Source organism: Peromyscus maniculatus, chromosome X, assembly GCF_049852395.1.
Source record: "Peromyscus maniculatus bairdii isolate BWxNUB_F1_BW_parent chromosome X, HU_Pman_BW_mat_3.1, whole genome shotgun sequence".
Taxonomy (NCBI): domain Eukaryota; kingdom Metazoa; phylum Chordata; class Mammalia; order Rodentia; family Cricetidae; genus Peromyscus; species Peromyscus maniculatus.
In genome coordinates this window covers 32,319,334-32,332,810 of record NC_134875.1, presented here as the reverse complement: position 1 = coordinate 32,332,810, position 13,477 = coordinate 32,319,334, and the positions used below count along the sequence as shown (strand labels likewise).

Below are 13,477 nucleotides of genomic sequence, written 5' to 3'. Positions count from 1 at the left end.
GCATACCCAGTTCAATCTTATTCTGTCAACTATAAAATTAAGTTTGATTTATTAGAATAATAATTCATACACATTGAGGAAAAATACCACATATAAATATAAAGAGAAAAACAAAAGTCATGTCAAAAAAGCCAACCATTTTCACATTGGATATATTTCTTTCTAGTGAGTTTACTACATGCTTTCTGGGCATTTTTTGTTTCACCATTACATCCTAGTATTCTTGAAATATATTCATATGTATTTCATTTAAAATTAATAGACAGTTTCTGCCATTTGACTTGTATCTATAAATATTTGTCTTTGCATTGTGAATAGTTCTATTCTGATTGATCATTTAAATGCAGCTAAATGCTATCTTTTAAAAAATTATTTCTCATTTTCATACACATATGATGGCTATCATCTCTTATATGCATACCAATTCCTGTTTTGCTCGACTCCTTTCCAATAAACCCCCTCCTCTTTCATGTCCGTTTTATTTATTTATTTTTTTTGTGGGTCACTCTTCATTAGGGTTTCCTGTATAAATATGAGTAGGGAGGTTAATTGTCTGAACTGAGACCACTTGACCAAGTGGCTGGTTATATCACTAAGCAATATGAGTCCCTCTTCTCTAGCAACTCTTAACCCCTAGTAGTTCCTCTGGGAGGAGTGGGACTTGATGGAATGTTGAGAGACCCAGTCTTCTGCAGGTCTTGTGCAAGTAGTTATAGCTGATGTGAGTGCACTAACAATACCATGTTGAGAAAACAAAGTTTTACAGCATTCCTCCTTATCCTCCAGCTTATTTTTCTGTTTTCTCTTCTACAATATTCCCTGCTGTGGCATGGTCTTTCTGAATGCTGTGAATGTGTGTTGCTGCAATAGGTTGGTAAAGAAGCTGCTCTGCCTGTGGTAAAGCAGGATAAAAGCCAGTCTGGAAATCCAAGAGAGATACACTTAAAAGAAAGGGGGAGTCAGGGCAGATACCATCCAGCCACCCAAGAAGCAAGATGCCAGTAGACCGGTAATACCATGGCCACATGGTACAATATAGATTAATGGAAATGAGTTAATTTAAGATGTAAGAGCTAGCTAGCAATAAGCCTCAGCCATAGACCAAACAGTTTGTAATTAATACTAAGCCTCTGAGTGATTATTTTATAAAAACGGCTGCTGCCCTGGGCAGGACCAAGAAACTTCAGTCTCCAGTTCCCTGAGCCTTGGAGGGAATGATAGAGAAAGGGTTTCTCTGTGTAGTTTTGGTGCCTGTCCTGGATCTTGCTCTGTAGACCAGGCTGGCCTTGAACTCACAGAGATCTGTCTGGCTCTGCCTCCCAAGTGCTGGGATTAAAGGCATGCACCCACTGCTTGGTGGTGATTGTGTTCTTGATTTCTTTCTCAGGTGTGTTTGTTCCTGGTATGTATGAAGGCTATTGAGTTTTTTGTTGTTGATGATGATGTTGTTGTTTTTTTTATCTGTGTGAGTTTCTGCAGAGGCTAGAAGAAAGCATCAGATTTCCTACAACTGGATTTAGAGGCAGTTGTGGCCCACCTAATGTGATGCTGGAAACTGAACTGGGTTCCTCTGCTCTCACAATTAACTGCTGAGACATCTCTCCAGTCCCAGTCCTGATCTATTACTATTTCTTCCCATCCACTGATTTTTTTGATTTGGCATGTTCTTCTTTTTCTGTGTCCCTGCTTATTGAAGATCTATGTGAATTTTTAAAAATGTTTGGTGTGCAATATTACTTTAACTGTGTAAAGATGTGTTACATTTGTTTATGTTGCAGAATATTTCTTTAACTATGTAAAGATGTGTTGCATCTGTTTAACTAGGCAAAGATTGTTTCATTTGTTTATATGCTTCAATTGTTTAATTATGTAAAGATGTGTTGCTGTTTCACCTTGCCTGCCTAAGGTACCTGATTGGTCTAATAAAAAGCTGAATGGCCAATAGCTAGGCAGTAGATGGATAGGCAGGGCTGGTGGAGGAGAAATCTAGCGGAGAGAGTTGAGGGAGAGATGGAGACAAAAAGAGAGGGAGATACCTGGGGCCAGCCAGCCAGCCAGCCAGCCAGGCAGCAGTCAGCCAACCAGATACTGAAGAAACAGGAAAAATAGGGCATACAGAATGAAAGAAAGGTTTAAAAAAAAAAGCCCAGAGGCAAAACAGAAGAGGAGAAACGGGTTAAATTTAGTTTAAAAAGCTCCCCAGAAACAAGCCTAAACTTAGGCTGAGCATTTGTAACTAATATTAAGTCTCATAAGTCTCAGACTTATTATTGGGAGCTGATTGGTGACCCAAGAGAAAGCATGCTACAAATGTTAGGCATATAAACTTCTCTTCTGGAACTATTTTCTTTTTACTTCTTTGTCTCTCTCTGGTTATGGTATGTTCTGTTTTCATTGTCATTAAATTCTGTGAATTTAAAATCTTCCCTTCTTTCAAACAAACAAAATGAATCTAATTTCTCTGGTGACTGATTCATCGTTCAGTAGTTTCTTGTTTAGTAATCATAAGTTTGTATTTTTTTCTAGCTGTTAATTTCTAGTTTTAGTCCATTGTTAATTTAATCTCTTTCAGAGAATGTTTCATGGACTGCTATGAAGGATATGTATTCTATATTCTATCTGAATATTTGTCAGATACCTGTTGAGTCTTTTTGAATTATACTCTCATTTATCTCTGACTTATCTTTGTTGAGTATCAATTGACTGATTAATTTCTTTTTTCTTCCTTTCTTTTTGAATGACCTGTTGGTGAGAGTGGGCTGTTGTTCTCCATTTTCACTGTGTTGATGTTAGTCTTTTCTTCTATATCCAGTTGTGTTGATTTTCTGAAATTGAGTGTACCGATCTTGTATATGCATGTTTAGAATTCTTACATGCTCTTGGTAGATTGTTTCCTTAATCCAAAGCGACTTTTTGTTGTAACTAATGTCAGTTTCAAGTTTGATTTGTGTGATATTAATGTGGCTAGCTAAATCTCTTTTTCCTCAGTTCCATTTACTCAGAATGTTTTTTTTAATCCTTTCACCCTGGGTGTGTTTATCTTCACCAGTTCTGTGGGTTAGAAAGCAGTGTTTTTTGGAAGCAGCAAATAAATGGGTCCTATTTTAATCAGATCTGGTAGTATGTATTTTGTTTGGAAAATCGAGGATATTAACATTCAGAGTTATTATTTAGAGGTACTATTAATCCTATAATCTTATTTTTGCAATGTTGGTACATTCTTTATCCCTTTTGCTTATTTAATGCATTTTATTCTTTGCTGTCATATAATATGTGTGTTTATTTCTTTCTCGAATTCTCTTTTGTAGTACTCCTTAGATGTCTATATTTCTTTGTGTTTCTCATGGAATAGTTTTCCTTCTCTTTCAGTTATGCAGGCTAACGCTGCTAGATATTGTAATCCGGGTCGGGAGTTGTTTCATTCAGAGCTTCATATACATTACCCCACACCATCCTGGCATTTACAGACTTTGTTGTCAGTGATGTTCGCCTTATTGCCTTGCCTTTACATAGGATTTCATGCTGCAGTCTTGCAGCTTTGGTGTTTTTTTTTCTTTGTTTTATATACTAAGTCTTTTAATTATAATATATGGGAAGAATCTTTTCTGTTCCTGTCTGTCTGGGATTCTAAATACCTCTTTTATCTGCATGGCAATCTCTTTCTCTAAACTTGGAAAATTTTTCTGCTATGATTTTATTAGTTTACTATTTCCTGAGCTTGTTTATACATGTGTGCCCAACATTCATAAATCCAATCTTTTAATGATGTCCCTCACACCTTACATGTTCTTCTCGTACTTATTAATTAGTTTTGTGTTAGTACTCTGATTCAGTTACCTTTTCTTCAAACCCTGATCTTCTTTCTGTTTTCCCCTTGATCCACCTCATATTTAGTGATGCTTTCCACTGAGTTTTTTACTTCAAGGTTTTCATTTCCAACATTGTAATCTAGTGTTTTCATTGTTTCTATCTTTATTGGATTTTTCTTACTCTTTATTTCATTCATTTGCTCATTCTCTTTGAATTCATTGCAGAATTGATTTTTGTCCTCTTTGATTTTTTTTTAAACATTTTTATAATCATTTAATTAGTTTAGTTTTTCATCTAATTCACTGTATTTGGAAGCCATTGCTGTGGGATTGGTGACTTCAGGGAGTCATGTTCCCTGAATTTTCATGTATACTGTGTTTCTGCATTGGGGTTTATTTATTTGGATTAGGTTGTTGGTGTGAGAGCATCTTTATTCTTTCAGTTCACAGTTTTAAAAATGTTCTAGTAGGACAACATAGATTGTAGCATTCAGCCCACATGCTCAGGACACTGCATGAATTACCTGAATCACCACTCCAAGAGAACACTAACTGCAATAGTAACCCAGTCTAATGATGTACTGGCCTGGTGTGAACATAAAGTAATAGTTGAAAGTAATTGCTTTTTCAAATCAAATAACTTTTGAAGAATAAAGGAACAATGATAGAATAGTGTGCAGTTGGGTATTAGTTACTGAGGATAGGAATGTAAGAAAACAAGCTTTGTAAAGTCAGGAATTAGTTTAACAGAAACAAAAATACACTGGAGGTGGGACAAGTAACCAGAAGCAGGGAGCTGAGAAATAGTTAGGGTAAATGAATTTTAAAGATCATTAAAATTACAAGAAAATTAGAATTACGTACATGCCAGCATGAGAGTATTAAGTATATGCCAGTGTGAGAGTAATCAGCCTGTGTGTGTTGTCTAGCTGAAACCTGCTCAACCTGATAGATCTGTTTGGATATGTCTCAGTGGGTTTCAAACAGGTTGCCCATAGGATTTGAACTTCTACCTTGAGCAGGGCTTCACCTCAGAGTCTGAGCCTCCCACTTTCTTTCATATCTCGAGGTTACCATTGCAGTTGGAAATTTCTTAACAAGACTTGAGCTGCCTTTGTCTGCAAATTTACATTGACTTTGCCTTCTGCACTGAGTTTTAGTTCAAATCAGTTCCCGTGGGGTGTTTATCTGGTTTTGGAGACATGGTTGTGCAGTGTTTTCTACTCTTCTAGCCAAGCAGCTTAACTGTAGAGATTTGGTACCTGCTCCTTCGTTGTCCAGTTTCATAGGTACTGTTGCAGAAGAATGGCACTTGGTAATGTCTGCAGCCTTCAGCAAGCAACTTGTTGGCTTTTCATCTAAACATTTGTGGGTTTTCTTCCCTCCCTGTTGCTGGAGCTTTCTTTTCTCTTGTTGATTGGATCTGGTGGTGGTTTCTCCATTCCCTATTATTCATGTTCAGAACTCTCTCTGTTATAGTCTGTAATATTCTTTATGAATGTAGTGCTCATAAATTCTGTGTTTTATCTAGTCTCTCATAACTCTGCTGTTTGTTCACAGATATCCTCCCCTGCCTTCTATACTTCTTACCTATTTTTTAAAAGTCACAGGTTTAAAGTTTACTTCCAGATTTGTGAGGGATTTTGGAGAGTGCTGCTTACCCTTATTCCACCAATTTTTCCTCTAATTGAATTTTTATCTTTATTCTAGGACTATTCAGGTTTTTTCTTTGTGGTTGTTGTTGTTTATTTTATGTGGCTTTCCCCTACATTTATCTAATTTATCTTTTTGGCTACAGTGTCTTGGATGTAACCCTGGCTAGCTGGCTTGATATTCACTAACTAGCCTAAAATAGCCTTGAACTTACTATTGTCCTCCTGCCTCAGCCTCCTGAGTACTGTGTACCACTGCACCCAATTGTTACCCCCCCCCCCCTTAATTATGATTAAGTTGATCTGTATTACTTTTAGGTCAAAAATTTTATATTTGGGAATTTTTGAGTGGGCATGTTGGCACTTAATGATAATTCCACCACTTGAGGCTGAAAAAAAATGAATTGAGGCCAATGGGGGTATAATAATGCAAGATTCTGTCTCAAAATTTGTGTATCCACCATTGAAAATATTGTTCTTCATTTGTCTTAATTACAATTTGAGCTTAGTAGATGTTTACAGACATCTTTGTGTTACCTTAGGTGCTGACAGCAAAGGAGAAGAAGACACAGCTGGATGACAGGACAAAAATCACGGAACTTTTTGCTGTGGCCCTCCCACAATTGTTAGCAAAAGTAAGATTGTGTTGATGACAAGTTCTTTCAGAATGGCACCGCCTATTCTTACCTAGCATTACTCTAATGTGTTTAACATGATCTTTTTCCCCCCAAAAGTACTCTGTAGATGCAGAAAAGGTGACCAATTTGCTGCAGTTACCTCAGTACTTTGATTTGGAGATATATACCACTGGACGATTAGAAAAGGTAAGACATTTTCTGTGTATAAAATCTTAGAGGAGAAAATGCTATTTCAATCTACTCTATTATATAGCTTTCTTATATTATAAATATATTTTTATAGTATTTAGAGTGATCCTGTATCTACTAAGTCTTTCAATATTTTAGACCAATTTGATTTAGGGAATGGTACAAATACAAATTTTTGCTTTATACCCATAACTATACTTTGATTCTCTTATATATACATTGTATGACTATATTTTGCCTATCATTTATGGATATTTGTCATGAGTTATTAGACAGTAACAGTTGCAAATCAAAATTATCTAGTGTTTATGTAACACTTTTTGTATGTCCCTATAACTATTGAAAGTTCTTCACAATTATTAGCATTCTTGTCAAACCTCTGTGAGATAGGTTATTTTATTTCCATTAAACTTGAAAAAATACGTATGGGCCAATCAGTGTATTAGTTTACTAAAACTAGAAAAGTGTCTGAAAATACATGTCTTATACTTTACATTTAGTATATTTGAAAACTGTCCCAGTAGATGATATGGTATATATTATGCCTACTGTATATTCCTTAATAGGACACAGTGGGCATCTTTCTACCACTAAGCTATATCCTTATCCCTGTACCTTATTAGCTTTAATACAATAAAGTTTATTATTTTGCAGCATTTGGATGCCTTATTGCGCCAGATCCGGAATATTGTAGAGAAGCACACAGACACAGATGTTTTAGAAGCGTGTTCTAAAACTTACCATGCATTATGTAATGAAGAGTTCACGATCTTCAACAGAGTAGATATTTCAAGAAGTCAGCTGATAGATGAATTGGCAGATAAATTTAACCGGCTTCTTGAAGATTTTCTGCAAGAGGTATATATTACAAGTATTTTGTCTGTTGGACCCTTCCCTTCCAGGAAATGAGTCACTCAGTATTAATCCTCATGGTAGTCTAGTGGTGTGTTGGTGAGTCTTTTTAGCTCTATGAATCATCAAACTGCTATTACTCTTCCACTAAAATATGAATATGGCAACGATATGCAATGCAACTGAGAAAAGATTAAGATAAAACTAGCATTTTTTGCCTTATTCTAAAGAAATTAACTGGGTAGTTGCCTGATTTTAGTTGAAAAATTGGCTATTAAAGTATAGATAATAGAGTTAGACTGAAGGGAAAGCACTGTAGTCTTCACAGTTGCTACTATGGTTACTGTAAGTTTTGGAGTTTCTTATGTTGCACTTTCAAAGAAGCTTATTGCATTGTCACTCAAATATACATATATTCACTCAAATATACATATATTTTTTGTGTGATATTTTTCTAGAAATACATGTGTGTTTTAATTTACTTGAATCAGATCAAGTCATAATTGTCAAACAATTTCCTTTGTAGTCTTGTTTTTTTTGAGACAGGGTTTCTTTCTGTAGCCTTGACTACCCTGGAATTATTGTTGTAGACCAGGCTGGCCTTGAACTCACAAAGATCAACTGCCTTTGCCTCTCAAGTGCTGGGATTAAAGGCAGGCGCCAGTACACCTGGCTTCATTTAGCCATTTTTATTAAGACAGGCTCTTGCTATGTAGAAGCTGGCTTCCAACTCACAAAGATCTGCTTTCTTCTGCCTCTGGGGTGCTAAGATTAAAGGTATATGCCACCATGCCCAGTGGACATTCACTATTGATATTGTTCTCAGCAGTTAGAAATTGTGAAGTTCTTTATGTCCAGCAACAATGGTGGGTGGAGTGGCTAGCAATTATAATCCAGCACTTGGAACCTTGTTGTTTTTAGTTTGAGGCCACTTCAAACTTCATAGTGAGTATCAGACTAGCCAGAGCTTCATTCAAAGACCCTTTACATACCACCATTTTTATTTCTTTTGTTTGTTTTATTTTATTTTTATTTTTATTTATTTTTTTTCGAGACAGGGTTTCGCTGTGTAGCTTTGGATCCTGTCCTGGAACTCACTCTGTAGACCAGGCTGGCTTGGAACTCACTGAGATCCTTCTGCCTCTCCCTCCCGAGTGCTGGGATTAAAGGTGTGTGCCACCACCGCCCAGCACCACCATTTTCATTAATGGCCCCTAAATCATTTAGATGTATTTTCCAGACTTCTTGTTTTATAAAATTATTTAACATTATATGTGTAATATTATTCTAGATTTAAGGTTTACTAATTGGAGGATTATGTAAATAAGTTCATATACAGTTATCACTTTTTTTAAAGATTTTGATGGTTCTGCCCTTGACTGAGTAGACTATAGTTAAAACAATTTAGTTTTAAATTGACAATAGTTTGTTAACTAAGTTCTGTTGCTTAAAAAAAAATTAAATCATAAAATGGTATATTTGTGAGGAAACTGGATGTCAGTACCATAGATAATAGGATTCATAAAATTTATTCAAAATGTGAACAATCAGAATTAGTATATTTCATAGAATTTCTCGCATTTATGTGTGATTGGTTTGTTATTTTTCTCTTGAACACTATTTTTTCATTTACCTCGCTTTTTGTTTTTAGTTGTTGTTTGGTCTCTCGTTTGTCATCTAACATGTGCTCCTTTATTGGTGGTGCATCTAGTACGGGGAAACAGGAAAATTCTAAAATGGTTTTATATGTCTGTATTACATAAGGGGAAAAGGGAGAACAGTATTCTGTTTTTGTCTCTTGTTCATTAGGTACCTCTGTTGACAGTCTTAGATTGACTCAGCCATATTGTATTAAATTTGGCAGATATGGGTCTTGAATGAAGAAGCTTGTTTGTGGGTTTTATTGTGTTTTTTTTTCCTGAGGTTATGTGACCATTTCAATAAGCCCAGGATTTATTACTTGGTCATTCTTCCCATGATTTGTACCAAAATGACTGTGAAACCATTTTCCTTTGGTATTTATCTTTGTGTGCGTGCACACCTGAGGGTGCATGTGTTTGAAACAGTCTCACTATATATGGTGATCTGCCTGTTTCTGTCTCCCTAATGCTGGATTTCAAGGCAGCACCATGTCCAGCTTAGTTGTCAGTCGGTCGGTCAGTCGGTCTAATCTGTCTTCCTTTCTTCCTTTCATTCCTCTCTCCTTCCCTCTCTTTTTCTTTCTTTCTATCTTTTTGGTTTATTAAGACAAGGTTTCTCTATGTAGCCGTTGCTGTTCTGGAACTCTCTGTATGTTCACCAGGCTGGCCTGGAACTCATGGAGATCCACCTGCCTCTGCCTCCTGAGTGCTGGGATTAAAGGCGTGCGCCACTGCCACTGGGCTTAGTGTATTGGTCTTTTTTTAACGTGTGGTTAATACTCATAGGGAGAAGAACCTGATGAAGATGACGCATATCAGGTATTATCCACGTTGAAGAGGATCACTGCTTTTCATAAGTAAGTTGAATCTTTGAGTTTCTGATTTTTTTTTAAAACCTTATCAAATAACCTTGCATAATTTATGGGTTATTATGTTTTCAGAGTCTTTGTTTTTTCTTCCTTTTTAAAAGAAATCACTTGATAGGGGCATGTTATAATATTCTGAAAAAATTATGACAGTCTTGGTTTTTTAAATATAGCTAAATTTGTTTTTTGTTTTGTTTTTTAACAGTGCCCATGATCTTTCAAAGTGGGATTTGTTTGCTTGTAATTACAAACTCTTGAAAACCGGAATTGAAAATGGAGATATGCCTGAGCAGGTCTTTATTTATTTATTTATATGTTCCATACTGAACTTACAAAAGTGGAAGTTGGTGAGATAAATTTTCCCTCTGATCTTCTATTTCTTTATTCTAGATTGTTATTCATGCACTGCAGTGTACTCACTATGTAATCCTTTGGCAGCTTGCTAAGATATCTGAAAGCAGTTCCACAAAGGTATGTGCTTGTTCATCAGTGTTCTTACTAAATATTATCCACTATTTTCAGCTGTTGAACTGTTAGTAAGAGCAAATTAATTCAGTCATGTTATACTTACTTCTAGTCTACATGTAGTCATGTTTCTAGTTTGTATGTTCATTGAAAGAACATTATGTGATTTTTAATTAAAAATTACTCACATGTAAAGATGGCATGATTTGACTTCACATTCTCAAATTGTTTACTAGATATAGGAAGGTAGTTTTTTTAAAGATTTATTTACAAATGTATTATGGGTATTTTGTTTGTATGTATGTCTGTACACCAGGAGAGGGCATCAGATCCCATGGGACTACAGTTATAGATGGCTGTAAGCTGCCATTTGAGTGCTGAGAATTGAACTCAGAGCCTCTGGAAGAGCAGCCAGTGCTCTTAACTGCTATTTCATCTCACTATCCCTAGGGACATAAATTTTGCAAAACAGGATTGAGTACCTTCTCTCAAGAACCTTTAAAATAACTGTAGACAATGATTGGATTATATAAACCGAAGATGAGGAACCAACTTTCTCTATACTGTCTTAAGTCCTGATTACATTCTGAGATTACTTTATTTAGTCTTTAAGGTTTCTCAAACTCATTTTTTAAGGTTTATTTATTTATTAAGTTATGTGTATCAATGTTTTGCCTGCATGTATGTATACACACCATTTGCTTGTCTATTGGATCCCCTGGAACTGGGGTTATGGATGGTTATGAGAAACCATGGGAATCAAATCATGGTCTTCTGCAAGAGCAACAAGTGCTTTTAGCTACTTTGTCATCACTCTAGTCCCCAAGATCATGTATCGTGTTTTAATTGATGATAATAATATTAATTGGGCTCATTTTTCTAAATGTTAAGTTTATGGGAGTTATGGATTAGGCAGTATGTAAGTATTTTCTTGAAGAAAAAATTTCCCCATTTGTTGGTTTAGTATGTGTACATTTAAGGGACATTTTAAAGTTTGTTAACACCACAAAATTGAGTTTTCAGGATCTAGAACTGTTATCTTTCAAATTAGAAATTAAGATACCATTCCATTTATTTTCTTCCATGAATTGGCCACTTTCAAATAATAAAGTGAACATGAATCATAAGTATTGGCTCTAAGCATTCTGAGCTGGTGTTTTCATTAAAGTTAGCCATATATAATTATGTAAGTTTCCCCAGATCATCTAGAATATCACTTAATATACACATTAATTTTTAAGTTTTATGTTTCTCAACCTTTCTTTTATATAATGGACAAAATAATGAGCTTCCTTGTGACATTTTCATTCATGTCTATCGTTGTTGTAGTTTGTTTCTGTTTCTTTGGTAATTACCCTAACCAAAAGCTACTTGAGGTAGGAAAGGGTTTATTTTATCTCATACAACCAGGTCACAATGCATCATTGATAGAAGTCTGTAACTGGAAGTGTTCTGTGTCCTGCCTGGTCCTGCAGCTGCTTAGACCCAAGTAAACACACAGAGGCTTATATTAATTAAAAGTGTTTGGCCATTAGCTCAGACTTTCTACTGATTAGCTCTTACACTTAAACTCAGCCCATTTCTGTTAATATGTCACCACGTTTCCCATGGCTTTACCTGTGTGCCACTATGTGCTGCTCCCTGGACAGCGGGCTGGTGTCTCCTGACTCAGCCTTCCTCTTCCCAGAATTCTCCTCTCTGCTTGGCCTACCTATACTTCCTGCCTGACTACTGGCCAATCAGCATTTTTTATCAACCAATCAGAGCAACATGTTACAGCATACAGAGTGGCATCACCATCAGAAGTCAGGGCAGGGAGCTGAGGTAGAAACCATGGAGGAATAATGTTCACTACCTTATTACTCACTGGTTTTCTGATCTACTGGCTTTTTTTATACAGCTCTGTGCCACCTGCCCAAAGCTAGTACTACCCACAATGCTGGGCTGGGCCCTCCCATATCAGTTATTAATGAAGACAGTTCCTCACAGAGGTGCCTGCACGCCATTTTGATTTGGGCAGTTCCCCATTGTGTCATTGATAGCAAACTAGGACAATTGTACTTTGCATATACCCCCCACTCCCAATCTCATCATCTTGTTTCCTCTCTCTACTCTGTCTGGTTCCCTACCTTCCCCTAAATAGTCCTCATTCTCTTTTCATGTCATTGTGTGTACATGTGTGCACGTGTGCATGTATGAGTGTGTGTGTTTAATCTGTATTCTGTATATGAAAAAGCACATAAAATTTTCTCGTTCCTTTTCCCTTTCATTATCTTTTCTTCTTCCCTCTTCGTTTCTTTAGAACTATTCCTCCCTCAACTGAATTACAGTTCGTTATATTTAAACATGTATACATTTATATGCATGACTATACATTATTTCAGTATGGAGTTGATAATTTCATTATAGACTACCTTCATGTTGTAGTTCTATGTAACTGTTACTTTTTGTCACTCATAATAAATTCATTGATACACATTATATACACATAAAATTATAGAAGTAGTTATCAAAAGCGACATGGTATGTTGCAAGTATAAATCTTGCATATAAGAGAAAACTACACTATCTGTCTTTCTGAATCTGACTTATTTCCTTTAATACAATGATCTCCAGTTCCACCCATTTTCCTACAAATGACATCATTTTATTTTTATGTATATATACTACATTTTCCTTACCTATTCATCTGTTCTAGGGCATCTAGACTGGTGCCAGTCTAGATTCTTGGGACTAGTGCAGCAGTAAACATGGATGTGAAATTTTCTTTATGGTATGCTAACTTAGAGTCCAGTGACTGGTACTTAGAAGTTTGAATTAGATACTTTGAAGTGCACCTTGTGGACATTTGACAAAAAAGAAAAGAGAAATGATTTTTTTTGTCTTCCTTTGTAATAAATCATGAAGAATTTAATTTATTTAAGTTAAAATTTCACATAGATTTCACATAGAGCTAATGCACTTAGCTCTGTGGAAATGTTTATGTTATCAAACATTTTAATGATGTACTGAGTTGTTTATACAGTAGTTTAAATAATTCCTGTTAAATTTCTTTTCAAGGAGGACTTACTGCGTTTAAAGAAACAAATGAGGGTATTTTGTCAGATATGCCAACATTACTTGACCAACGTGAATACTACTGTTAAGGAGCAGGTTAGTAATTGCTACATTTTGTTTGCCAAGCAACTTAGCTAACATAAAAGCCTGTGTGAAAATATTTAATAGTAAGAACCATCTAATATATGTGTATGCGTGCTGCACTTTAAAAAACAATAAATTGAGCTTATACATAATAAAATGGGGTATATTCCTTTAATAAGAGTATATATTTTACATTGTATGTGCCCATGTGTATATATACAAACA

At 35.6% G+C, this 13,477-nt stretch overlaps 1 protein-coding gene across 4 annotated transcripts in view; it reads left to right on the top strand.

Moving 5' to 3' along the window:
• Stag2 (STAG2 cohesin complex component) overlaps positions 1 to 13,477 on the top strand; it is a 139,762-nt gene that overhangs the window by 101,751 nt on the left and 24,534 nt on the right. For all 4 annotated transcript variants that reach the window (XM_042269582.2, XM_076561506.1, XM_042269584.2 and 1 more), the window contains 7 exons: positions 6,004 to 6,096; positions 6,196 to 6,285; positions 6,943 to 7,146; positions 9,567 to 9,637; positions 9,852 to 9,939; positions 10,037 to 10,117; positions 13,172 to 13,264. In XM_042269582.2, coding sequence (XP_042125516.1) covers positions 6,004 to 6,096; positions 6,196 to 6,285; positions 6,943 to 7,146; positions 9,567 to 9,637; positions 9,852 to 9,939; positions 10,037 to 10,117; positions 13,172 to 13,264 — 720 coding nt within the window. The remainder of the gene's footprint in view (positions 1 to 6,003; positions 6,097 to 6,195; positions 6,286 to 6,942; positions 7,147 to 9,566; positions 9,638 to 9,851; positions 9,940 to 10,036; positions 10,118 to 13,171; positions 13,265 to 13,477) is intronic.